At 39.4% G+C, this 27,419-nt stretch overlaps 1 protein-coding gene across 3 annotated transcripts; it reads left to right on the top strand.

Moving 5' to 3' along the window:
- The first annotated feature begins 3,924 nt into the window (after positions 1–3,924).
- On the top strand, positions 3,925–25,902 carry LOC137131696 (phosphoglucomutase-1-like). Of its 3 annotated transcripts, none has more exons than XM_067513318.1 (13): positions 3,925–4,274; positions 4,998–5,209; positions 5,315–5,401; positions 5,989–6,193; positions 7,863–7,984; positions 10,176–10,317; positions 10,850–10,959; positions 11,091–11,254; positions 11,509–11,642; positions 11,855–12,003; positions 12,224–12,433; positions 13,395–13,502; positions 13,925–15,058. In XM_067513318.1, exons 1-13 carry the CDS (start codon positions 4,145–4,147, stop codon positions 14,003–14,005), a joined length of 1,854 nt encoding a protein of 617 aa, XP_067369419.1. In that variant the 5' UTR covers positions 3,925–4,144; the 3' UTR covers positions 14,006–15,058. The 3 variants fall into 3 exon arrangements, with proteins under 3 accessions (XP_067369419.1, XP_067369421.1, XP_067369420.1); XM_067513320.1 differs by lacking the exon at positions 3,925–4,274 and adding an exon at positions 4,354–4,678 and having other exon boundaries at positions 13,925–15,057; XM_067513319.1 differs by lacking the exons at positions 3,925–4,274; positions 4,998–5,209; positions 5,315–5,401; ... (8 more) ...; positions 13,395–13,502; positions 13,925–15,058 and adding exons at positions 16,403–16,734; positions 18,529–18,691; positions 18,866–19,009; ... (6 more) ...; positions 23,895–24,029; positions 25,187–25,902.
- Positions 25,903–27,419: the final 1,517 nt, after the last annotated feature.

The raw sequence follows: 27,419 nt of genomic DNA, 5'->3' as shown, positions 1-27,419 counted from the left end.
TTCTACTTCCTGATAATTTTACTATGGCACATCTAGATCTAAAATGCTGTGCCCCCCATGAACATGTCAGAATAAGACAACAGCCAGAGCTATTTGATTCTATGTCCACATAAAGCTCTCTCCTCTCCCTTGCACTAGGCGCATGGACTCGGTGTGAAGACTACAGCCGGGTGAATCTAAACAAACATTTTCCACTAGAAAAGAATCATGCTTCAAGATGCCATCAACATCATCTGTCTGGATTTCATACTCGCAGCAGATATAGGTCAGAGCTCTTCAGAAGCTTTGAATAACAGTTTGTTTACTTAAATTGTGTGTATCAGTGCTCATAGAGCGCCGATTCTCTCCAACAGCTATCTGCCTTGACATTGTGAAGTATGTTGTTGTAAGGAGGTTTATGCAAAACTGATAAATTTCACAAATCCACCATGTGACAAAAATGTGACATTCCTGGGGTGTGGATCCACGGTGCATCATGTTTGTTCAGCTCCCTTACTGGAACCATTTAAAATAATTTCTAACAACCTGATCAGAAAACAAGTTTGCCATCTGACAATACCCCCTATTCATTTCACACAAGTCACCATTGTGTGATTGGATCACAAGAATTGCCCTGCTGCAGGCAGAATATGTGCCTAAAATAATCAAATTAATTCTTTCCCTAGGAAATCTACTCATTGGCTTGTTTGTGTAACCATAACAAAATGTTGTTTTTCTCCAAAGCTTGCAGAGCACAAGAGAGCAACTCAAACAAGAATCCATTGATACTGTTAATGTCATATAGCACAGGAAGAAGCAAATCAAATAGTGAAGTAGTAGCAGAAGGGGTGTCCTTTAAAATCAAGCAGCCTTATGACTGCATTTGTTTGCTTTCCTTTACTCATTAAAAAATTAAATAAAAAAAAAAGGTCACAATCACCAGACTAAATGAACGACATTGAAAAGAAAATAGATGCGATGTGGGTAAAAAGGTCTCAAATGGTAACTAACAGGGACACAAACTCCAATTCCTAAAGCATTCACAGAGTTACTGTTACCTAAAGGGAAATATGTGCTGAAGTTCTTCATGTTTCTTCAAACACTGGCTCCAGCATTAATCTTCCATAGATCTTGTGACATTGTTTAACCCTCAACTCTACTTTGCACGTGGCCTTAAAGCCTCCCACTGATCAATGTGAAAAATTCCAGTAATGTGAATACTGTACTTATGTTTATCCGCATGATGTAAAAGCATTAGAGCACATAAGAAAATATAAAAGTAAATGCCTGTTTCCTTAAACTGTTTGATTTATTACCAGTAAATTACCTTGACAATGATCCTCGGGGTCTTTAATTCTTTTCCAAGATGGCTCTGTTCTAGAGGCTAAAAAGTCAAAGAAAAAAAATGACTTCAAATGCAGAAACAAACTCAGTCACTCCTGTTTGATCCTATAAATAACTACAAACGGAAAATAAATGATAACTTATTTTCAGTCAGTGAAAAGTTTAGCAAATCCCATACAACCTCAGTTTTGATTTCGGACACAATCACATTTAAAAACAGAATTTATCTATTTACTCAGCTCTGTGTGCCTTCAGGACAGATCCAGTGAGGAAACGTACTTGTTGACTGCTGCCCTCTGCTGACTAATTAAAATACAGAATAAAATACATTATAAAGAAACCACAAAAACATTTAAGCAGGAAATTGTGAGAAAAGTAAAAATAAAACACACACACTGCTGCAACAAGCTATTCTGAAAAGAAAAGCCATTTCAGAAGTGAATATTCAGAGTGTGATGAAAACCATCATTCCTCAATTGGAAGCTATGATAGAGACAAAGACACTTCCGCCTATTCTAAAGATTTAGGACCAAAGAAAAAGTATTTCTCACAAGTATTTCCTCCAGCTCTTTTCTGGTCTTGATAAATGCTTCCACTGGATGCTCCAGTTTAGACTGCGAGGAGTAAAATCTGATCAAAGCAAAAGAGAGTGAGCTCAGAATTGTACAATTACATGTTCCAAGTCTTCAGAATATATTCTGACAATGACATGATACAATGACTAGTTGTAATATTAGAAAAACTCATTTTTAATTTTTAATGGTTTGAGGGTATACTGGCTTTTAGTATGACTGTCTGTGGTCCTCGCCACCCCCAGTACAATCAAAGTTCAATCTACACTGAGTTCAAGCCATACTGTGCCCTAATGGAACATAACCAAGTGAGTGTTATGAATGTACTGTAAACTAAGCTCATGTAATCTATTAGTGACAGCACTATAAAATTAAAACCTAATGCTTGTCTTGATGGATGGAGCAGACACCAAATGTCTGCCTCGGCTAAGGAAATGGTTCTTGTGTTAAGTGGCTCTTATACAACTATTTTTAGTGCTGTGTAAATCACTGATAATTTGGCCAGTGATGGATCTGTGTCATTCTGTGTCTCCTGTCATTAAATTCTGATATATCATGATGACTATCAGGAAAGTGGGGCAATTGAAATATAGCAACTCATAAAAGGCCGTTCACTGTAACCCTTCAGCCCTGTGCGAGATTTCTGAACTCTGTTTTGACAGTTAAAAGTGAAAGAAATAATAACATAGACCCAATTGTAACTAATGAATGACAATAACCATGTGAAACATCAGAAATGCTACATCTGTGACTTAAGGTGCTTAGTTTTCCAACTGCTTGTGGGACATCTTTTTTGATGAGCGATGGCTTTGGTCTTGGCCTGGTGAGTAACCACCTCATCCTTAATCAAACCATGTAGACTGCAGTGTCCCATGCAAATTGTTGTTCCTTTAACAAATAAGCTGTATTACAGACTGCTCAAGGGGTTAAAAAAGTACAAATCATGAGCCATATTTTAAAATGTAGAACCCATATAAGTGCTATTTCTTAGAATGGCTAGATAGTAGAGCCTGTAGATTTAGGTCATTTGTCCTGCACATAGCAGTAAAAACTTGCAGGTTTTATTGAGAATAACTAGCAGATGATTAAATCTTTAAATATCGTTGTAGTTTTTAAACTTCAGTTTTAAAAATGCCCAAAAGGTCACTGAGCACAGCGACACTATGACTCCGGAGAGCAATGCAAACAAAAAAAAAGTTACAATCCTCTGGAGTCAGTAACAAAAAAAAAACAAAAAAAACGATGTTATAACTTGCATAAACGGGCTAGTAATGTTAACAGCCAGCACAGATTAGCTAGCCTGCCTGAATAACTTGGCTATTTCAAATTTTTGTCCAATGCCACACAGCTACGTTAAGCTCAAAGCCGACTACTCGAACCTGCACGAGCTTTAGAAAAAGAAGTATCCTGCTTATTCAGAGTTGCAGAGTCTATACCAAAGTGCTCTGATTTTAAAATACAACCATTATTAAAAGAAATACACTCCCCGCACTAATTAAAACATCTCCTTCTCTTAAATTGTTTCGTGTATTTCTCGCATCCCCAAGTCAAACGAATGATTTGTCCAGCAGATGTCGCCAATTTATCCGTATCATATGCAATTAAAATACCAAATCACTTTCAACACAATTGCTTCATATTATTTCGGTGCTAAGGAAGCTTCGGTTTCTCCACCATAAGTGCTAGACGTTTCATTAAAGTAGGCAATGTAACAGATAAAATGCAATACTTACGGGATTTTTTCTTTAATTCGGACGAGTTTTAGTAGCGACATGTTCAAAATTCGGCGCTGTTCCCACGCTTAAAGAGTGCATGTCAAACATGACACGTTCTATATAGAGTTCCGCATAGTCTCAAAAACCAGAACAGCTTTTACATATTGTGCAATATACTCAGTTATAAAATACACAAATTATTAATATTTTTATAAGTTGAAACAATTAAATTAATCAGTGAACTACAGTCTTTTACAGCAATAGGAACTTGTAATGTGTGTTTCTTTTATCTCGTTTTTTGTGAACACCGACAATCCTTTGTTTACGTAGCAACAGGCAGCTCATAGCAACGGCGTTCGTTGCATAGTGTCGCTAACGTGATCTCCATTCAATAGCATTTGTCTGGCAAAAATAAAATCATACAAACTATCCCACTTCGGCCGCTCAGCTAGCCACCCGTCTGTTGTCTAAGCAGGAGAGAGCCAGCACCTAACGTTAGCAAGCTAACGATAGTGGCGTTGCTGCTTCTTGAAGATGTCTCTTGAAGAGTCACCTCGTCCTTCCGATGAAGAGGAGACTTTTTACATGCAGTGCCGAGCTGCCTATCTAGCTGTCTTTCGATCTAGTTTGACAAATATCACTTCCAAACAGCAGTTATGTCGTGGTGAGCCAACGTAAAACTATACATTGCTCGCTAAACAAACGATGTTGTTAGCCCGCCTAGCTAGACACTCACGTAGTTAAATTAATGCTGCCTCTATAACATAACATATGCGTTTGCTCAGCAACGATCTACATAACGTGTAGTTTATGTTATCTGGAATCAAGATTCCTTGGACACAAGCAGTTATGGGTATATTTGTGAGATGAGGGCAATTATCAAGACTAATACCACTTCATTGAGTCTGACGTATCAATTAGATGTAACGTTATGAGCGTGTTCAGTGTTGTGATCTCACCGTTTGTAAGTTCTGCTTTCCACGTCCAAGGAATATGTGTCTTTCATTTAAATCGTAAACGCTGAAGTGCCCGTCACAAAGCGGGTTTTGTGGTGTTCCCAAAGTTCTGGTAAATACTGTATTTGTACGACTAAATATGTGGAAAATGTGTATTAAAATAATTACCCTTAAACAAAATAAAATCATGGGATGGGGATTTAAGTTAATAGGCAACTTAAGTAATAAAACCTTTTACAGACTCTAAGGCTACTTATTGGGAAATAATAGGAGAATACATGCTAAGATTTTACAGTTTGTAAACAAACACATTAAAAAAAATAACTCAAGGTTTGTTAGAAGACAAAAACAGCGCGTGTGAAATATTTGTGGCTTGTTGTCTGCCTCTGCAAACTCTATTGTCAATGTTTTGTCCCATTCTTTTCATTTAGTACTTCAGCAGGCAGGTAGAAATCCTTCCCATGCCACGCTCAATAAATACTGGACCCTGAAAACTTCTAAACTGAATTTTGATGATTTCTGCGAGATCGTCAAGTTGGAGAAGAAAACTGAAGAAACCGAGCTGATTAGAGCTTTCAAAAAGATAGATGTGAATGGAGATGGCTACATTACACACAGTGAACTGGAAAGGGCTGTTACTACTGTGAGTATAGTTTCAACACTCGTATTAGATTGGCAGTAGTTTATCACTGTATTGTCTGTAATTAATGTTGGAGATTAACTAAAGAAAACATACGAAATGTTCCAGAGGGGAGAAAAAATGACCGCTGAAGAGGTGAATGCCATTTTCTCATTGGCTGATGTCAACAAGGACGGCAAATTAGACTATGCAGAAGTAAGTCTGTAAAATATGAAGAACATCATATTCTCCTGTACTGTACCTGTTAAGTGTTTATACAAAGGTGAATTTTAATCTCACATTGTGCACTAAAATGTATAAGTTACAAGTACACGCAGACGACTGAAGAGTAGTGTAGCCTCAGAATAAAGACTTACATCCAGAACATTTAATAGAAATACTATTAGAGCAGTAACAAACTTCAACCTTTAGTTGAACCTTAGTCCTCCAACCTTTTGTTGCTATTTGCTGTGAACAGTTGACATTGTTTTGAATTACTTCAATTGCCCCACAGTTAAGGATCAATTTACTCTGCCTTCTGTCTCATTCATTTAGAACTTGTTGAACTAAACTGATATAAATTACAGAATGAATAGGACAAAGAGGAAGAAAAAAAATTACTTGTGTAAAAAAATAACAACAATTATAGCGGCCCCATGATTTGCTCCAAACATGTCTTTATTCATTGTCATATGCTTAGTCCCATATAAGATACAAGCATTAATGACTGTGTCTCTGTGTCAACTCTGTCAACTCTGTGCACATTAATTGTCACCTGACTTCTGGCTTCCTGCTGGTGTCAGTTTTGTAGATTACTTGTGTCTACAGCAGAACAGTGTCAAATAGCTGCAGTGGGGAGGCTCGAGGCTGATGCCAAGCTAAAGAGACAAAACTTTGGTAGCCAGTCATACAGTCCACCAAAGGCCTCTGTATCCTCAGCATCGTCATCTGCAGGACAAGCAGCACCAACTCAGCCTCCAGAAACATCTGACACAACACTGAAGAAAGGTACGGAACATCCTAACAGAAAAAAAAACTAACTCTGAATTTCCGTTTGTTTTTATCTTTTTGAAATGATCAGATTTTGTCAATATACTTCTTCTGCTTTACTCAGTGACAGGGTTTCATAAGATTGGTGATGTAGCCAAAAATAGCAGCCAACGAGTAATCCTTCTCACGGGCATAGAGTAGCTCTACTCTATTCTTGCCAAAGATGCACACCAATGGCCCCAATACGCCTCACAGATTAGTTTAGATGAATAAGCTCTGTTATTGATCGATTTTTCACTCCCACTGTGACAAATCACCTCATTAAGAAAGACCATACATCATAATAGCCACACAATTAGGGCAGCTTTTTTAGAGGGAGGAGACGGTAAAGTGTTGGGATTTAGGTAATCATATCTGCTATTAAGAGATTGACAAAAGCTCTGCATTCACTGATTAAAAAAATGATGCTTTTTAACGTGGGCTAAAAAAGCAGGGACTGGCATTAAGTCTAGCTGCAGCCTTCTGTGTGCACAAAGAATGAGTCCACAGTGTAGTGCTCTCCGGTAAAAGACAGCACATTCAACCAGTTAAACTTGAGTGTGAAGTCTCTTCTTGGTGCTTTAAAACCAGGATTTCGAGGAAAGAGACGAACAGAGATCCTGGATGAGAGAATCAGGGACAGTACCGTGGTGGGAAGATAGATGGGGTTGATTTAAGTGGTCAGTCCATGTTCATGTTATCGATTTGGAGGATTCCACTACTTTTCACTGGGGAGATGATGAGGGATTAGACAGTTGTTGAGAGGAGGGCCTAGTTGACCACCACGGCAAAAAACAATGAGGTTCCACATAGTGGTCAGGATTATCACATTATTGTGCCGCCCACTTATGTATTTACTGTTACATTTTAACAAGGGTGTTCATTTGGAAACTGTTAGAGCTCAAAAACCATTTTGACTACTTGTTTGGTCACACAACTGTTGGGATAAATTAGCAAAACTGAGAGATATATAGCATAATTCAATGTGACATGAGCTATTTGCAACTTATAAATAAATTATGTCTTAAGCCAATTATTGAAATGTCATGCTGCTGTCTTTAGTTTAATGCTTGCATTTATGTTCTGCAGTGCTGAAACAATACTCCAGTAAATGTACAACAAAACTTATGTCAGGCCACGTTTCATCTTTGTCCGCATTTATAGAACGGCTATCAATATAAAAAAGGTCCGTGACAAATTTCACGACAGTGAGTCTATTTATTTTTCTGCTAAGGTAATTTGTAAGCCTATCATATTACTTCGCATCTTGATTTTCTGTACTTGGAAACAATCGGACCCCTCATTAGTGAATTGATATTTTCTGGCTTCAATTACTGTAAAAAAGTTGTGTAAGATAATGGATTTGAGGTAGTTCTGTTATGGCATTGTTGATTTAATATCGCTCCATAACTAACTGACGTGACTGAACTTGAGACCACACTTTCTCAGAACCCAAATGCAAAGTAGTAACATTTGAACTTGGGAAAGGATTTCCAAGAAGACACATTACAATGTCAATTATGTTAATCAGCTGGGCTCTGTGTTTGGTTCCAGCAACATTATTATTGGTAATAATAAATAAAGTGCATGTATTTTGAGCATAAATGCCTTTGATTTCCCATATATGTGCTGATGTGTGTTTTTACAGACTGCCGACCATGCTCTCGTCCTTCCTCTGCTCGCAGCAGACGGTCGTCCCTGTCTAACTCAGTCACCATGACATCCAGCAGCACTAAAGCTAGCAAAATACCAGAGCCTCCAGGATTACAGGTACACCATAAAAGTTTAATTATGTATGGTCAGAATTTTTTCATTTTAGAGGGTAAGATGTGCAGGGAAACAAACCTAGTTTTTATGTTTTAATCGCAATAAAACCTAATTGTAAAACCTGCTTTTATATTTTTGGTCAGACAAATGCACGACAAAGAAAAGTGCTGCATGCAAATGTACCTGTAGCATAAATTAGATCATTACCATAAAACTCTAGGACTAGCGACGTATTATTTATATCTACATGACTCATTGCACTTTGTTTCAGCTCTAGTGTATTTTTTTAGTCCTAATTTGCTGCTGTCCAGTGATGATTTAGACTAATACATCTTTTACTTGTTAACGAATGCTTATGTTCTAAGAGCAAATTAAAAAACTCTAATAATAAGGAATAAGATCAAGTGTTTGTACCCTGAAAAAAAAAACTCGGAAGTCTCTTTATGTGGTCTTCGGTGAAAGACGAGGACCCAGCAGCAACACTTCTCTCCCAGTATCAGTGTCACCCAGTGTTTTTGATGGGCAAATTTGGCTCAGGTTGGGTAGATTGTATTGATCCCCCACTCTTTGTTTTCACTCTTTTTGGCTTAACCTCAGCTGGTTTGCTTTGTAGCAAGGGAAAAAAATTAAATAAAAAAAACAGCCCCCTCCTCCATCTCTTAGGTCCAAGCACCATGTTGAGATTGGAAAGAGCCAGACATCGTCGAGGTAGAAGAATGTGTGTCCAGAGATTACCTCTGAGGGAAGTTTAGCTCTCTATATTGACCGCTATATTGCCACAGGCTGATAACTGGGAGGTGGTGGTGGAGGGCAGGGTGGGTGGGTGGTTGTGTGTGTGTGTGTGTCTGCATGTGTGTGAGTGTGCCTTGTGGGATGCAAATGTGTTTTAATAAGTCAAAAGTTCTAGTACTTGTTCTTAGCATTTGCCTTTATGTATAGATTACAATTGTAAGACAGGGCAAAGACCTATTTCTCAATTGTTCATTTTTGTGTGTGTGGCCATGTTTGTGGTTGGCTTGGTGTCCCGCGACCCTCTGCGTAGCAGTAAATCAGACCCGTGGCAAGAGCGGGTGACAGCGCCTGTATTAGTCTGCAGACTGACCCTCTCTCTATGGTGCATTAATTCTGATGTCTTTAAGCAGTAGACTGGTGCCTGTGGCAATTTCCCTCATTTAATATTGTCTGGACAAACCACTGAAGTGTTATGGTTTGATCTTTTATGCCTCTTACAACCCAAGAAAAATACTTTGAGAAAATGGCTTTTCTCCGAAGGAGTGACATGCTCCGTCTTTATGGTACTTTCTTTGTTTAACTTAGTGATTTATATGTCCACTAAAAGGATATATAGCCTATTCCAGACTCGCTTGGCCCTCAATGTCCTCTTACTGTGTGTCCACATCAACTGTGTTTTCATTTAATGTGTCTCCTGTGAGTGGAAGGAAAACTTCCTTGTTTTGATGTTCCTGTTCAATTTCAAATTATTACCTCATTTCAGTTGTGCTGCTAGACAAAGGAACAACAGGATTTCAAAATGAAAGAAATATTAGGATTCATAAATATTGCCAAAGGAGTCTCTTGATAGTTTTGAATGACCGCTGGCCCAAGATTGAAAAGGCTGTATTTATCAAAGTTAAATGGACTCCAATTTGCCGTATCAGGTCCTAGAGGGAGATCTTTACTTCTGTCTGCATCATTGCACAGTGTAACACTTCTGCCCTCCTCTGGATCAACAGGAGTATAACAAGTGTTTACACCATGCAATAATGAATATGCCCCCTAAAGGTTGAAATGGTGATTATCACTACAGCAGTTACAGTCAATCAAGTAAGCAACCTCACTCTGAAGATTGACTGTTTAATTTGCTTTTTCATGCCAAAATATACTCCCTCTGTCACAAGATCAATCCCTCTTTTAATAGCAACTGCAAATTAGTTTTGGTTTCTGTTGAATGAATAAATGCATTTTGTTGTCATGCAGCAAAATTGTTCATTGGGATCGTGTGGCAATCTCAACTGAGACCACACATTACCAAATACATTAGGATGCACATAGCAGCATATAGTCTACATACAATATTCTAAAGAGGTGAAAATAGCAACAGCTGTGTCTACTTATGACAAATTGGCCAGATTAAATCAGTTTGCATGAATGTGCTGGAACTGTTGTTAAGCAGAAATGTTGTCTATTGTTCCAGGAGTGGCATCAAAGTTGTATGAAGGGCTGTTTCTTCTTGGAAGATGATGGGAGTATCAGCTCTCTGCAGTACCAACTTCATGTCCCTCAGACCACCAACGTCTACCTAACCATCCAACCAGTCAGCCTCAGCCACAGAACTGGTACTGGCAATGCTTTATACAGTATAACACATCAAAAAGCTTACAAATAATAACTCTGTTGATAACTCTGGTTGCTCAGTTCTAAAGGTGCTGTTTCTAACATTGTAACTTAAAAGGTGCAGTTTAGTTAAAGTGGTAAATGTAATACAGCACAAAGGTTTAAAGTCAGTTTTCCTATTTATACTTTGTTACAAAGTGAGACAAAGGAGATAAATAACAGTTATGTATTGAGGTCCAAGCATTCAGGTTAATAAGCTTCTAAGTGAAATACTTTAATTTATTTGCATTAAGTAATTTTCAGTTGAATATGTAGTTCTGCTGTTAAATCTATGTGAAAGTATGCAGTACCACTTAAGCTTATAGTTTTAAGGTAAGATGTTTGTAAAAGGGAAGCTCCACTCCCTTCTTTCAACCGTTCAAATAGTTTCAAAATCACATGAAGTTAAATCATTACCCACAAAAAGCATTTGAAATGCAGTACTGAGGTCCAAGTTGTATTTGTGTTTTTCTACATTCTTGTGTTATTTTTCAGGCAAGTCTTCATCCTGGATGACAGTGGACACAGCTCTTTTTGTTATGTCAGCTGGTGAAACCAAAGAGGACTCAACTTTAGTGTGTTTCACAGAGTCAAAAGACAAAGAAGTATGTTTGTGTGTTGACAGCTGAAGAAGTGATAGTCCACATTTATTTATTTTCTCTTGTGGCTTTTATATGAAATGGTTAAAGACAACTGGGTCAAATATGCTTACTTGGCTTTTCCTGTGTTTGCACAGAAGTATGTTTGGAAAGGAGAACTAAATGCCGGGACTTACTACCTGCTTCCCTTTACCAGTGGCTGCAGACTAAAGAAAAGGAGCAAAAAAGGTGTTTTTGATAAGCCTGTGGAGCTTGTTTACAGGACGGACACTGGAGAACTAGACCTCACCAGGGAGCTCAGGTGTGTACTTGACTGCGTATTTTGTGAAAAGTAGTGTAAAATAAAAAACAAGCCACAGAACAGAGCTTATTTATGTCTTACTGAAACCAGCTGCCATCATTTTGGGTAATGACAGAACATGACAAAACAAACATAAACCCCTCCTGTCTTGCTACTGCTGCAGTTACTGTGTATGGATGGATTAGTGACTAGAAGCTGGTTGGGTGGAGATGCTGTTTGTGAAATGTCTCTGTGTTGATCGATCTTTGCCACAGGGAGGTGCTGTCTGACCTATTTGACGTGATAGACCTGGATGGGAACGGTTTGCTCAGCCTGGAAGAGTACAATTTCTTTGAACTGAGGACTAGTGGAGAGATGTGTGACAAGGATGCCTGGGCCATCTGTAAAGGTAATCAGTGTCTTTATAGGACTTATACAGAGGATGGAAAGTCAGGAAGCGCAAGTATGCAACTTGCATTTATTTACCCTGGTACTGCTGCCCTTACTTTAAGAAGCCAAAATATTACAGTATGTAAAATACATATGACTAATTACAATTTTGTAGCTGTGTTATTTTTATAAATTCCACGTTTTCCGGGGGTGGGGGGGGGGGAAATACAGAAAACTTTGATATGAGAAAGAATCAGCTGACTCGGCAGGGCTTCATGGAACTGAACCTGATGGAGGCCACAGAAAAGGATGGAGATCCTGCAGACCTGTGGGTCACCCTCGAAGCCATGGGCTGCAACCATATGCTGGAACTAGTAGAGGTGGGTTTACACATGTGATTCACTCAAAGTTTGGCAAAATGTCACCGTTCACCTGCACCGTACTTCATTAATGTCCCATATTTAATCTATAGTTATGTTTATCTCACTTTAGTTTCCAGGACCAAAGCGTCAGAATACAAATGTGTGATACTAGTGAAAACCCTGTTTGCCCACACACACGCTATTTAAAAAAAAAACTCATCCTCCTCCACTCTGTCAGGCTTGTCCATTCCAGATAGAAGTATACTGTGAAGACACTCAGGCGTCCATTCAGCCACTCAGTTTGGAATCAGGGCCAAAACTTCTGAACCATGCCCTCCAGAAGTCCATCACATCCAGGACCGGAGCCAAAGCACTGAGGGGACAAGACAATGTTTTCATCTACACCTACAGAGGGGAACACAGAATCTCCTCTCTCATTGCCAACAAGGTAGGCAACAAACTTAGTGTGGAAGATATTATTTTATTGTAGTATTAACAGTAATTCTGAAAGTGAGGTATTAAAAATGTGATCCAAAACATTCAGCGCTTTGATATTAATCAGACCCTATTTACTTATTGCATAATCTATTATGACTCTATACAATACAAGTAAACTTTGTCAGCGTCTAGAATTACCCATCCTGTCTTAGTACAGTCTTACCCCTACAGTCTGTACTTGCTAGAAACCCTCTTTGTCATTGATATGCAACAGCGGTGTCCATGCTCATAGCAACACAAGCTACTCTGAAAGATTGACCACATGATCCAAAGCCATTAATAAACAAGGGAGGCATTTTGCCTGGTTACCATGAATGTGTATGTCGATTTGTCATTTCTTTCTCTCTGTATTTGAGACTTGGATCACAGTCCAAGTCCAACATCCAAAGTTTTGTCCATATAAAACTGAACCGTGGTTTGTGTCTATTGTGAAATCCGTTTTTGGATGTTTTAGACCTTCTGACCCATCACAGGAAGTTGAGACAGGCTACCGTCACATTTAAACAATAGAGCATGAAACAGAACTTCAGCAGAATTACAAATGAGCCACGGACACACCTGGAGAGAGAAGGAGTACTTATTTGATTTCAGCTTGGTCCAATAAAAAAATTAAGAATTAAAAAATATGCTTAAGAATGCTAAAATTTAGAATTGTTTTTTTCCAAGAGAATAAAAAAGTGAACATCAATGAACATAAACAAACATGAACACACAACAGATTACGTAATCTCTATGCGTAAAAATGAAAGAGGCTTTTGATTTCAGCTATACTTATCTGAATGTTTCATTAATTTCATTAATTATTGACCTCTCTGTTTATTTAGCGCTTGCATTTCATTTTTTCATATTGATGGATTTCACACAAATAAAGTTGGGGAATATCATCATGACCTATACCCTTTGTGTTGCAGACCAACCAGAAAGTGACTGTCCACATTAATAATGAGCAGAGCAAGAACTGCAATAGCAGTAGAAGCCTGACCGTGTTTGCTGTAGAGGTGCCAGCCAGGACAAAGATGGTATGATCATTTTTATTTGTGCTCTCATTATGAAGTTTATTGTTACGAGAAAATGTGTTCATCTTTCCCTCCCTTGGAGAGTTTCAACATTTTAATACATAGTTTGCATGTCTCCTAGCTCCTTCAGCAGAGCATTATGATAGAGTGGCAAAGAGAAAAAAGGTCAAATTAAATCTCAGCTAGAGTTTGTCAGAATCTGCTCTGGTCAGATTTACTCATGTGCCATATTCAATTTCTTGATGATGAATTTACTATACTCCCAAGAGATATTTAATGACTAAGTAATTTTTCTTGTATTCATCCTCTGATTTCTGCTGTTCCTTGGGATAAATGATTTTCTGATGAGTCCTATTACAATTCAACATTTACAAATGATTTTAAGTTTGAATTCGAAAACAAACATCTGTGTCCTTGTCTACTAGGTGTGCCAACATGTCCTGCCCATCAACGAGAAACAGGACTGGACCTACAACTGTGTAGAGACTATACTACCCTCTATGTAAAACCATTTCATTTTACATTTATTTCAATTAAATGTCATGTTCATCATGAAAATATAACCATTGATCAAGATCAACATGTATAAATCAAATAATGTATTTTACATTTAATTACCATTAACTTTTTGCATTTAACAATATACTATAGTCATGTAATTATAAAGGCTGAAGCAAACTTGCTAATTTGTTCTTGTGCTTTTAGGTATTTGAAAAAAAATTTTTTTAATTTTTATTATTATTTTATCACTCTCTGTATACGTCAAAAAATTACCACCCATTATTTATATAACTGGAATATCTCTTTGATTAAGACTTTTGATTGCATCCCTTATTGTGCTCATAAAAATAAAGGGAGCTACTCTCCAAATACATTGAGTCTATAAGATCTTGTTATCAGGCCTGCTCTCAGGTTTTCAATTCAATTTGGAAATCACTAAAGTGGATTTGTGTGAAAATAAAATAAAGTGAATTGGTCATACACTTAATATCACTGTCTCTGCACACTGACAGTGCATAACAACTTAAAGGGAATGTTTCTTGGGTTCTTAGGTAACCTACAGTAGAGAGCTTTTGCTTCTACAGTGTTTCCTGCTGGACATGTGAAAAAGAGCCCAAAGCCAACATAGCTCAGTGTGTGTGAAGAAAACAGCCTGGTTTTAACCAAGACGTATTTGTGCCTGTTAAACGCCAATTCAATATGCTACATGGTATTTGTTTTACATGTAAATTAATGATTTATTACATTACAGTGCACAGTAGCTTTTGTGTTTCAATTCTGTGTGAAAACTCTGCTACCACAGATCACTGCTCTCTATGTTCTTATTCCAGTATGGAGCTGTAGGGATTTTAGTTTGGCAGCGAAATGCATTCCTTTGCATTGCGCTCAGGTCTAAACTTTAGTTGCCCTTGGCCTTTTCAGTGGGTGAGTCTTGACCTCCTATTTATATCATTTAGGCCATTATTTGCCCTTTGCACTTTCTGCTGAAACAGTAGAGCCAGCTCAGTAAATGTCACATGACAGAGATGTATTTAATGTCCTGAGCCCCATCAGCTCTTCCTTTCCCAACACAGAGCTTTAGTAACACTCGACTGCTAAAGGCAGCCAGGCTCATGAGCTTTGAGCCAATATGAATATCTACTCTTTAAGACATTCTGCGGAGTAAATTTTAAAAATTCAGTTTCACATTATTTTCATGCTGTAGCTTATTTCTCAATCTGTGATTTAGTCGAGCTGTTTCAATGTAGGTTTAATTAAACCTATAAACTGACAGATGCAGTTGACCTTTACTTTTTTGTGCGTATTTAGAATTTTCCTTTACTTAAAGCTATTGAAAAATAAAAATCATATACATATGCCTACCTTAAAAAGCATTCAGATGCACATCCCAGTGGAAAAACAACCTCAACACTCACACAGGCCACTGTCATGAAGACAAGTCTGATGTTAAACTTTGTTCTGCTTATAATGATCAAATATAGTGTGATGCAACAGGCAAACAGCAGGGGCTCTAAAGCAAATATTGTTTTACACACATATTGTTTTACACTGTGAATTTCACCTGTTCTCAGAGTATATATACAATAAGTATAGTGTAGCATTAAAAGTAATTCTAAAGAGTTTGGTATTTCAGCTCTTTACTGTCCAGATTTTTTTTTAAAGGCTCAAAGCACAAGCCTTGCAGTCATTGACCCTTCTTTGGATATTACTTGACCTTACGAGTAGAAAGGTCAGCTCAAGCTTAATTTAAACATGAAATTTCATAAAGATGCATTTTTTTACCTGCATTTCTAGATGGAAGGTAAAAGCTAAACGTCTACCACAGTAAATCGTAAGGGTCTCGATGCCTCACTCAGTGGCACTCAAGCAATGTTGACAAGGCTTTGTCTTCTGAGGATTTTTTTTTTTTTTGTGTGTGTGTGCACAATCAGAACTGGAATTATCACTACTTCCAAAGCTTTGCACAATACACCTGTTAGAACCACCTGGTGGTGTTAATGTTGTTGTGGACAGGAGTCACCATGGGATGAATGTTATGCTGACTGACAGGTGCATGGCACCTCCTGTGTGAGGGGCCGTGTTAGTGCAGATCCAGGAAAGAATGGAAAAATAACAATAACAATAGTTAGTTGAAAAAGAGGTCGGGGAGTTTTTTTGGGGGGACTTGATGGGCTCCTATGCATAGGGCCCTCAAGAGTCTAGGATCGCCACTGGGTGATTTTGGTACTAAAACTCTAAAAATATATATATATAACATATTTAATAGCCAATAATAGGTTAAAAATGTAGGTGAAAATGACCTCTCAGTTCCTAATATTACTTTAATAGGAAAATGTTGTATGGCCTCTACTTGCCCTTTAAACTGAGAAGGCGGATCTATGAGGGGGGAGTTGTCCAGTTGTTGCTCTCCCACTGCAGTCGCCTCCTCGTTGGACCAGACTGCGGATCACACAGGGAGACTGAAGTAGGTGCTCACAGGGGGTTGAAAATGGTGAAAATAACGACGGTGAAAACCAAGCCGTACGCGGACCAGAAGCCCGGGACGAGCGGCCTGAGGAAGAGGGTGACTGTGTTTCAGCAGAACCAGCACTATGCGGAAAACTTCATCCAGAGCATTATCTCTGTCATCGAGCCTGCCGAGCGCAAGACGGCCACTCTGGTGGTGGGAGGAGATGGGAGGTTTTTCATGAAAGAGGCGATTCAGTTGATCGTTCAGATTGCCGCTGCCAACGGGGTCAGTAGCAGAGACACACTGTCCACACTGTGCGTGCAGCTAGCTAGTTAGCGTTAGCATGTTAGCTAGCTAGCTGCTTCACGTCACGCTGGCTGTCAGGCTGATCAGCTGTTGTCTTTATTCTGTTTAATGTGCAGGGGAGTGGAGCTGTTTGATTAGATACAGCTCAAGTAAGGCATTGCTAACCACCAGACGTACAACTTACGTTTGTTTTTAGCACAATAATCTCTCCTAACTCGTCATAAGATAACGTAAGATGCTGAAACTCTGGAAACAGCTATGATAAGCCAAATTCAAGGGTTTGCCAGACATGACACTTCTCTCGTGTGATAATGAAACACTGTTGGAGTAAAGGAGAAAGTCATGCATGTCACACTTTTATATTAAGCAGATATTAGCCAGATTTTTAAAAATATATATCGTGAAGCTTTCAGTAGATGCTCCCCTTTATGACAAGTGTCATAACCCCTCGCCCCCCCTCTCTTCCTGCACTGTGTCCGGTGCCAGCTTGGTGATCTTTTGGATAAAGTGCACCAAGGCGGTCACTTGTGTCTGAAAGGATTACTTCTGACATTTTGACATTTACGCACAGACACGACAGCATCGTAGCTTTAGCACCGAGGCTGGATGATTCCAACGCTTTTGCGCAGATTTCAAAACAATCTAAGGTCTTGCAAGGTTCGACGACTGAGCAGCAGCAAGTTGAAATGGTGTAAAATAAAGCACGATAGTCCAACGCTGTTACTCAAAATGAGCTGTGATGACACATCAGTGTGATGTTACTGAGCGGTTGTGTGGGGGGGGCGTGACGCTCAACGTGCAGCCAGTCACGTTGTCCTGCATACGTCTCTATCATAGACTGCAGCTGCAGAAACGAATGAATGACGTTCGCAGTGCCTTTTTTTTTTTAAAGTGTAACAATTTTAAACGTTAAAACATCAATGCACCTACGTAAACTGTAGCACTTACACATCTTAAAGAAGCCTTTTCCGATTTCTCAAGGCCATATAGTCATTGCCTAGGCTGAATCCGTGACCTTGGCTGTCATAGCCACTCTGTATCGGCTGCTGTTCCTGCAAAGCAACCAGTGCTAAATGAAGAGTTTCATGCACAACGATGTCTGATTTTATATATTTTTGCAGTTTCTTCACAAGTGGCTGCTGTTAGGAAATTGAGCAGTGAGGAAACGTCGAGTCTTTGCCAAAAGCGCACGGACATAGACACAACTGTTCATATATTTAACCAAAGCAAGCTGCTGCGTGTTTTAAATAGAAAAGAGTTCCTGGTCTGAGGTAGTAACAAGAATGGGCATAAATGATATTTTTATGTAAGTTCTTCTGCAGACAACTGTGAAGTTCACATCAGAGAGGCACTAGGTACTGACAGTAAAGACAAATTGCTTGTTATTTAATGTGTAATTAGTGATCGGTGCCGTTACAACTGCATAGTCTGCACCCTTCTTCCTTAAATTGGAGCATTTTAATAACAAAGATACAGTTTTTAGGGTAGTTATGCAGCAGCTTGTCATCATGCTGCAGAACAAATGTGAGTCTAATCAAAAATCTCCCTGCTTGTCTTGTCTGAGAGATGAGAATTTAAACAACAGAAGTGCTTTGCTGTATATATTTAGAGGAGCATGATTCCAGTCTAATCACATTTACTCTGCATATCCCTGCCTTTCAAAATAATTATTTAATCCCACAATTATATGGAATTGATGTTCTCTGTCATCTCCTTCGCTTCTTTCTTTGTCTGGTTGTTAGTTTGTATGTGCATTAATCTTCTTGTCTGCAGATTAGTCACCTTGTGATTGGTCAGAATGGCATCATGTCCACCCCAGCAGTCTCCTGTGTGATCCGCAAGATGAAGGCAGTTGGTGGCATCATCCTCACAGCCAGCCACAACCCAGGGGGCCCCACTGGCGATTTTGGCATCAAGTACAACATCTCCAGTGGAGGTGGGTGGAGATTGCATTGTGCTCCTAGTTGCACTGAAGCAGAGCGAGAAACACGTTCAGTAATTTTACTGTACGCTGTTTTGACTAGGGGACGCCAAATGCTTTTGCTACAGTGTGTTTAAACATGGAGTACATGATTCCTCGCCATGTTCCCTCCCCTTTCTTTCTCCTCAGGGCCTGCTCCAGAGGCCATCACAAACAAAATATTTGAAATCAGCAAAGGCCTGCAGGAGTATCACATCTGCCCGGAGCTGAAAGTGGATCTGTCCAAGATTGGCAAGCAGACCTTTGAAGTGGAAACTTTCAAGCCCTACACAGGTACAGTGACATGGGCAGAGAACGTCCCACTGTCAAATAAATAATAAACAGTTTATGACAGGTAATTTGTTTGTTAGTGGTAATTTTTTCATAAATGAGCAGTGCCAAATTGATATAAATATGGTAAATGGTAAATTTACGGGGTCATAAATTTTGCTGTGACTTCTGTGCTGGGTTCCATTTTGGACCTGGTTCCAAGCTGGTATAAAACCTAGAGAATTGTTCCTAAGATTATCTTTTTATAGCTAACATCCGTCAGCAAAGAAAAAAAACTGAAGATGAACCCCAACATGTTTTAACTCAGTTATACATAAACCTGGTGGGCCGACATAAACCGTCTAAATAACCAAAACAACTTAGAGAGCAGTGAAGATGAAGGGGGATTAGGAAGTCCTTTGTTTTCAAATGTATCTAGGGTCCAATATGTTAGATTTATTTTTGAACGCTAATGTTCATCCCCACCGGTGTTAAACTTTTTATCTTTAATATAACTCATTACGTTCACACAGAAAGACGTTCAAGAAGCAGATTTGGAACCAGATTCCAATCTCATCAAATGCTATCAAACAACTAGATCTTGTTTAGAAGTAGGGATGATTGTCCAAATCTGCTACCCAAAGTTCATCTGCATGTTTTCAAATTGTTTTTGTTTTTTTCTTTATCTGTCTCAGTGGAGATTGTGGACTCTGTGGAGGCCTATGCTGAAATGCTAAGGGGCATCTTTGACTTTGCTGCACTCAAGGAGCTTCTCTCTGGAGCCAATCACATTAATGTTCGTTTGGATGCTATGCATGGAGGTATGGAACTGCACCACACAGGCCTTTGTCATAGGTAAAATAAACTGAAAAAATTTCAAGTCCCAAAATTTGTCTGAGTGAACTGGTCTTGTCTTAGAATTTGCTTGCTCAAAGGTGTATTATTTAAGGCAAATTTTATCCTACATAGGTTCAGCGTTATACATAGAATTTTCACAGTGTGAATGATCTCTATTGTTTATTTGTTAGTGTAAAAAAAGATTGTCGGGGTGCAGGTCTTTTCGATTTTTAGCAATATTGTTGCCTCTTTTTAATGAGCACTGTCTCCCTCTAGTGGTTGGTCCTTATGTGAGGAAGATCGTCTGTGAAGAGTTGGGTTCTCCTGCCAATTCAGCAGTCAACTGTGTCCCCCAGGAGGACTTTGGTGGCCACCACCCAGACCCTAACTTGACCTACGCTGCTGACCTGGTCAACACCATGAAAGGAGGAGAATATGATTTTGGAGCCGCGTTTGATGGTGATGGTGTAAGTCGGCTTCTTTTTCAGGGAAGATGATGTTAAAGGTGTTTAATCAAGCAGTATCCTGTATATTGCTCCATTTTGATATGAGGTTAGTGTGGAGTTATATGTGATGTCAGGTCACATAGATTTAATAACCTCTGGTCTCTTATTGTCATTTTAGGATTTTAATTCTAATTGATGGGAGTCAGGGACCAAAATAATAGTCCTGTTTTGTGGAGTGAGATTGAATTTAAATAGATTTGAATTCTGCAAACCCTTTACTGATGACAGTGACGTGTTTCTTTCTTAGTTTCTGAGACAAAATTTCTCTTTTTTTATTTTGTCCATCCATTATCTTCCGCTTATTCTCGGGTCACAGTGGCAGCAGGTTTAGCAAGGCTTTGCAGGCATCCATCTCCCCAGCAACGATTTCAAGCTCCTCTGGGGGGGATTCTGAGGCATTTCCAGCCCAGATGAGATATATAATCCCATCCGCATTACTGCTGATGCTGCACCAATCCACCTGTAAATCTCACGATCCATTTTACCCTTCTTCGTGAACAAGACCCCAAGATACTCCATATCTTGGGGTTTTAATCTCTTTTTTTTTTCTTGTTTCCTTCAAAATTCAATACGAGATATAAGAATTATTTTTAGATATTTGTTGTTGGGGGTTTTTCTCGCTGCAGGGATCACCATCACAAATAATTTCTGCCATTTGTGTCCCATGAACAAATTCTGCCTTGTGTTTTTCCCACTCTTCAGGACCGTAACATGGTGCTGGGTAAACATGGATTCTTTGTTAACCCTTCAGACTCTGTGGCTGTCATCGCTGCCAACATTACCAACATCCCTTACTTCCAGAAAACGGGTGTCAAAGGACTGGCTCGCAGTATGCCCACAAGTGGGGCCTTGGACAAGTAAAAACCACATGACTTAACATCTATTATAAAGTGTTCCCTCTTGGGTAAACTGAAAAAGCCCTGGAAAAATCCCATGGATTACAAATGGAGTTCTTCTTATGTGTTTTGTTGTGTTTATTGTTCCAGTGTGGCTAAAGCTCTGCAGATGCAGCTGTACGAGACTCCAACTGGCTGGAAGTTCTTTGGGAATTTGATGGATGCTGGCAAACTCTCGCTTTGTGGAGAAGAGAGCTTTGGAACTGGTGAGTGAATGTCATCAGATGTATGTAGGCCAGAAACTGCAAGAAAGAGCAGTGTCCTTCACTTATTCACTCATGCCCTTTCCTCCCCCTCTGTCTTTTAACCAGGCTCAGATCATATCCGTGAGAAGGACGGCCTTTGGGCAGTGCTTGCATGGTTGTCAATCTTAGCTACCCGAAAACAGAGCGTGGAGGAGATCATGAAGGATCACTGGCAGAAGTTCGGCAGGAACTTCTTTACAAGGTCAGCACTGATTCGTGTAGAGCCGTTTCTGAAATTTGCGGAATATTTCAGGGAGAACATTTTAAAAAATGTTTTCCTAATGATGTGATTTAATTGAAACAGTCATCAAAATGCTTGGATACTTGGTTAATGTTGGGATGTTGGTTGTTTAGATTAAAATCTAGCATCATCTAGTGGCAAATATTAGAACTGCAGAAACTGTCAATTGTGTATCTACTGTACTTACGGCCCATCTATACCAGTTGATCACGTCAATAGCTTATAGATCCGCAAATAAGACACTTGGTTTTATTTATCTTATACCAAACTAAAGATGAAGCATCTAGGTTATAACCAAAAACCATTGTTTTATTCCAGCAGATTAAAATTTTCCAATAACTTCTCTACAGGTATGACTATGAGGAGGTTGACTCAGATTCTGCCAACAAGATGATCAAGGATCTGGAGACCGCAATGTTTGACCCATCCTTTGTAGGAAAGAAGTTCTCATCGGGTGATAAGACTTACGATGTGGCTGTTGCAGACAACTTTGCCTACACAGACCCTGTGGATGGAAGTGTGTCCAAAAACCAGGTGAGGGGCTGTAAAAGAGGTCATAAACTGTGTTCCCTCATGTTTCCATCTGTCATCAGACATTGACATATTTGAGAAGTTATTGTTCCATCCATTAATTTGGTTAATGAAGGTGGTCTTTTTAAAGACTGTGCATGTTTTAAGACAGACAGTACAGCTAAAACAGCATTTATGAATGTATTTCATATTAATTTCATGGAGTCATACTGCAGGGTAACGTAGAATTAAAAATCCCCCCACCACGGCACAGGCGACAAAAGTTATTTGTGAAGGCTCATAGTTGAGGAGCAGGCGTGCTCTCCGGAGAGTGTGGTGTTCAAAAGTTTTAAAGAGTAGTAAACTGAAATGCTGTAATAGCAGATAATACAACTATCAAAAGCTTTATTACTATGTTTTATATCAATTTTATTTCTGTAGTACAATAGAACCCGTGGAATAGTGAAATAGAATTGATCTACTCAACTGAACTTTATTCATAGGGCACTTTAACACAACCACAGCTGACCTGAGTGCTGTACATAGACAGACAAATAATAACACAAACACTTTAAAACAATACATATTTATATTAAAATAACAAGAAGTCTCATCTTGTGTCAAATAAAAGAGATTTCAGATACGTTTTAAAAATGGACAATAAAAGTGCAGTGTGCTAATGTGCAGTGGTAGAGCATAGGCAACAGCAAAGGCTCTATCCCCTCTAAGCTTCTGCTTGGACCGCGGTACTTCCAGGAGGGGCTGATCAGCTGACCCGAGGGAGCGGGAAGGGGCGAAGGGGGAAAAAGCAGCTCGGCGAGGTAAGGCGGGGAAAGACTGTTTTAAAGATTCCAAAACAAATAAAAGGTTCTTAAACTGAACTCTGAAATGCATGGCCAGCCAGTGGAGAGATGCCAGAATAGAGGTTACAGGATGTCTCCAATCAGGAGACAAGCAGCAGCTTTCTGCACCAATTGGAAGACTGATAGAGGTGTGTGTGAACACTGAAGCACCACGTGTTTCCATCTAAATCTACTTGAGCATTAATCCATTGAAAATGTTTTGGATTCACATGGGCGTCCTTGTTGTTGCTTGGGGAAAAGTGTGTGCCACTGATGACTTCAGAAATGCTGGTCATAATTCATCTCCAAATCTCCATCTTCCTTGTTAATAAAAACTCATTGACCACGTGGTTTTGTACACAGCATGACTTTTGGATGGAGGGAACAATGTATCCTGCACAAGTTCTTAAACAAAAACTATTACATTTTTGTCCAAACTGTTTTTTGTTTTTTACTCTCTGTCAAGTGTTGGAAACCTCTCCCCTCCTGTAGAATCTGTGTATATGTCCCTGTCTGATTTCCACCTTCTGGCTAACTTTTCGGTGGAGATAGGAGTGATTTACTAAATTAAGAATTTCATTGAATTATCTTACTCCTAAAACTAGGAGGCAAAATGAATGTTCCTCCAGTTAGGAGAGCTCCACACACAAAATAACCACTCCACCACCGTGCTGTTCATAATAAATAGTCATATTCCTGTAATTATACCCAATAAATGTCAGCATGCACCACGGTGACTTATCGCACCTCAATTTTTCTAGCTCATGTTTTCCTGTTCCTGTCCATTTTCATTAATCAGCATTTCTCCTTTGTCTTTCCTTCACTCTCGCAGGGCCTAAGGATCATCTTCTCTGACGGTTCTAGGATTATTTTCCGTCTCAGTGGTACAGGCAGCGCGGGAGCAACCATCAGGCTCTACATAGACAGCTATGAGAAGGACCCCCAGAAGATTTACCAGGACCCACAGGTTAGGACAATAAAGGAGTAATTCTGGCCAGCTAGATCCAGTTAGACTATACAGTGAAGTCATCGGAATAGGAAAATAAACTTTTGTGGGACCAGCACCATTTTGTCTTTTTAAGTATTCCCATATGAAGAAAAGGTCAACTCACTATGTTGCCTTTGTCAAAACCTTACTGAGGTTGGAGTGCTTTAAGGCCCTAAAACCCTTCAGGCTGCTTGGGTTGATGTGCAGTCTGCAGGACAGACGGCTTGTATTGGGTGGAGCTCTCCCCGAAAACCCATTCCAGAGGTTGTGTTCAACATGGGAATTGATGGAGATGTTTGGCTAGGTCTTGTGAGTTTGCAGCTTATCAGAGCTAGTGTGAGAAGAGGGGAAACTTCACACAAGAGAAAAATAAAAAGGGTGTTCGTTCCAACTAGACACTTCATAAAGCCATTTTGACCGGTGTGGACAGGGAGACGATGTAGAACAAGAAAGTGAGACAAGGCAGAAGATGTGAATAGAAGTACTACTCCAGCACATATCTGCAGTGCTCATGTATCATGAATGAGCAGATAAGCACGTTGCTTCGGAATCTTAAGTCGGCAGATAAATTTCCAGTGGGTTAACAGTTCAGTTGGCTGACTGTGGGTTAGTTTGATTTACACATTTAGAGGGATGTGTTTTGATGGGAACAAGTATAGCGAAGAAGAGAAAGCACTTCAGCACATTTCAGCTGATATCTCTTATGTGTTGCTCGGTGTGGTATGTTAAAGATGATCACTGTACAGTATGTAGTGCAGCCCATCGTCATCCTCAGCTGTGCAGTACCGATCCCAAGCCCAGTAGAAATTGGGAGGGTGCGTCAGGAAGGGCGTCCGGTGTTTTTAAAAAAAAACAAAACTGCCATATCAACATGCAGACAAATGATCCGCTGTTGCCACCCTGAACTCGCAGCCCAAAGGACAAAAACAAGGCGCTGTGTGGTAATTTTGGTTTAAAAAAAAAAAGTTTTATTTGCAATAGTGGCAGATTAAGTTTTATTTCCTCTAAAAACATATCGTTTGTTCCTGCTGTTACCTGAAGACAGTGCATGGCTCTCAAAAGATGCATGTATTGAAGAATGTTTGTGGGCTGTATGTCCTAAACACAATGGTTTGTGTGTTTATCCCACTGTCCAGGTGATGCTGGCTCCCCTGGTAGATATTGCTCTGAAGGTCTCTCAGCTCCATGAGAGGACTGGACGCACTGGCCCCACTGTGATCACATAATTCTGCTGCCACACTGCCTCCACTCACCCTCAGCAACAGGATACCTCTGCTCTATTGGGGGTGAAATTGCCCTTGAATTGCTGTCTTGGCTTCAGTTGGCAAGCCTTTTAAGAAGGGAGCTGGATGGAAAAAAAAAAAAAAAACGAAACTCGACGTGCAAATTGAATACCAGAAAATACACGGGGAGCGCTTGATTTATCTCACAGGGAAAGTTATGCACTGACATCTTCTAGTGTTAGAATGTTACAGACGAGCTTCTTTCACAGCTGTAGCAATTTTGTCTTAATTGGAGTAAAAGAAGCGAAATTTAAAGACTCACTAGTTGATTGAAACGCTTAAATTAAGTGTGACTCGTGTAATTTCTGTTATTGCTGCGATATTGTCCAGATCTGTTCCTGAACTGTATTATAAAATGGAGAATCTGAAATATTAAGCATAAATCAGCAGGTCAGGGCAACCTCACTCCTCTCCCACAACTTTTCCCCTTACTCACCTGGGGTCTTTTTCCTCGCTCTATTCTCCAAAACCACCAACATAGCCACTTAACCTGAATGTTCCATGTTCCACAAATAAAGCCCTTAGAAATTACACATCCACAATTAATAAAATAACCTTTCATAAAAGAAGTACTATGGTGATGTATCAATTTCTGGCTGCAAAATATTTAACGTAATTTATATGGAGATGTTGTGTTTTTTTGTTTTTTTTTTTAATAGGCATACAAACACAATGCCACCAGGTAGTTATAGATTAAGTTCCTTTCCATTAAGAAACCGGCTACATGTTCCGGCCTTAGAAAACTTCATTTACAGTGTGTGGGGTTGTATTAGTTAAAGCTTATTCTTTGTTGGAAAATTATCGTAGATAGAATTAGTCCTACATAAAGTCTCCAAAGAAATTCCTGTGGCAAGCAGAAAAGGATAAACTGATGAAGTTGTCATGTGTAATGAGATAATCACTGTAACCCTGATTAATGATTAAGAGTTATGAAGTGTCAGGAGGTCAAGGGATCCCATGAGCTATGCATGTCATAAATAGACTATAGCTGAAAAGCTCAAAATGTCATTTTTGGAAGGGTTTTGAAATGTAGTTTCTCACGAGGGAAATGAGTGAATGATATTTGGAACATCCTGGACTATTTGAGACTTTACAGGTACTGGATTTCTGTCAAGTTTTTCTTCACACAGTTCCCGTATCTGGCCGTAAATGGCCTCCAATTTAGTTAATAGTAGTAATGGTTGAAAGTCAGGTACGTGCTTCACGCTTCTCTCTGCGAACACCAAGGAGAAAATCTGCCTTAATCACAGATGGAGCGTTTTCGGCTATTTTCTGTCACATAGGTCAGTGTTATTGATTTTGAGCATAAGTTAAAGTTCCTGAGCTGGAAGTAATTGGCCAATCGGTTTTCTCGCACATATCCAAAGTTTGACATGTGGTGACATCATGTTACAACTACTACTGCTCTTGTACATTTCCTGTGATTATACTGACAAAAGCTTTGAAGCACATATTTCTAATTTCATCATTTCGAAGAGCTAGATTTAAATAAGCATTTCCAAGCCTTTATCTGTGTTTACGTTAAGATTTCAGACAGGGCTAATAAGGCCTATAGCCAGCCTTCAAAGCTACAATGGGTGGTATTTGAGATGTTGAACTGCCTTGTACAGTTGCTCTCGATCCCCTCGAGAGTCACAGTGCATAACGCGCTCCTCTCGTTTGGCTTCTAATGGCTCACAGGCTGTATTTGGATTGGCTGTCATTACGTCAGGTAATCACAACGAGCCTTACATTAAGCTGGCCTGGTCCGCGGCCATTAGATGTCCAAATGGCTTTCTGTAGAGCTGGCACGGAGCCGTGTGTTTTTAGAATGGTCTGGTTATTGCTCTCGTGCTAAAAGTGGCCAGTGCTGCAGACAAAGACATCATTCTCACAGTCCTTGGATGAAGACTAAGGAAATGAGAGAGGCTGTTGCACAGTGAAACCAGGCCTCACGCTCCTGGATCTTGTGGTTCTGTCTGTTCACCTACGGTTTTGAATAGTCACCCATAACATCTCACTATATGAATATATTGTTTTGTCATTCTGTCACTTTTAGGATTATTAATGAGATTGCTTACATTGTCATTACCTTAGACTTTTAATA

This window comes from Channa argus, chromosome 8 (genome assembly GCF_033026475.1).
Source record: "Channa argus isolate prfri chromosome 8, Channa argus male v1.0, whole genome shotgun sequence".
In the NCBI taxonomy this organism is placed as follows: domain Eukaryota; kingdom Metazoa; phylum Chordata; class Actinopteri; order Anabantiformes; family Channidae; genus Channa; species Channa argus.
This window is presented reverse-complemented; position numbering and strand designations above follow the sequence as displayed.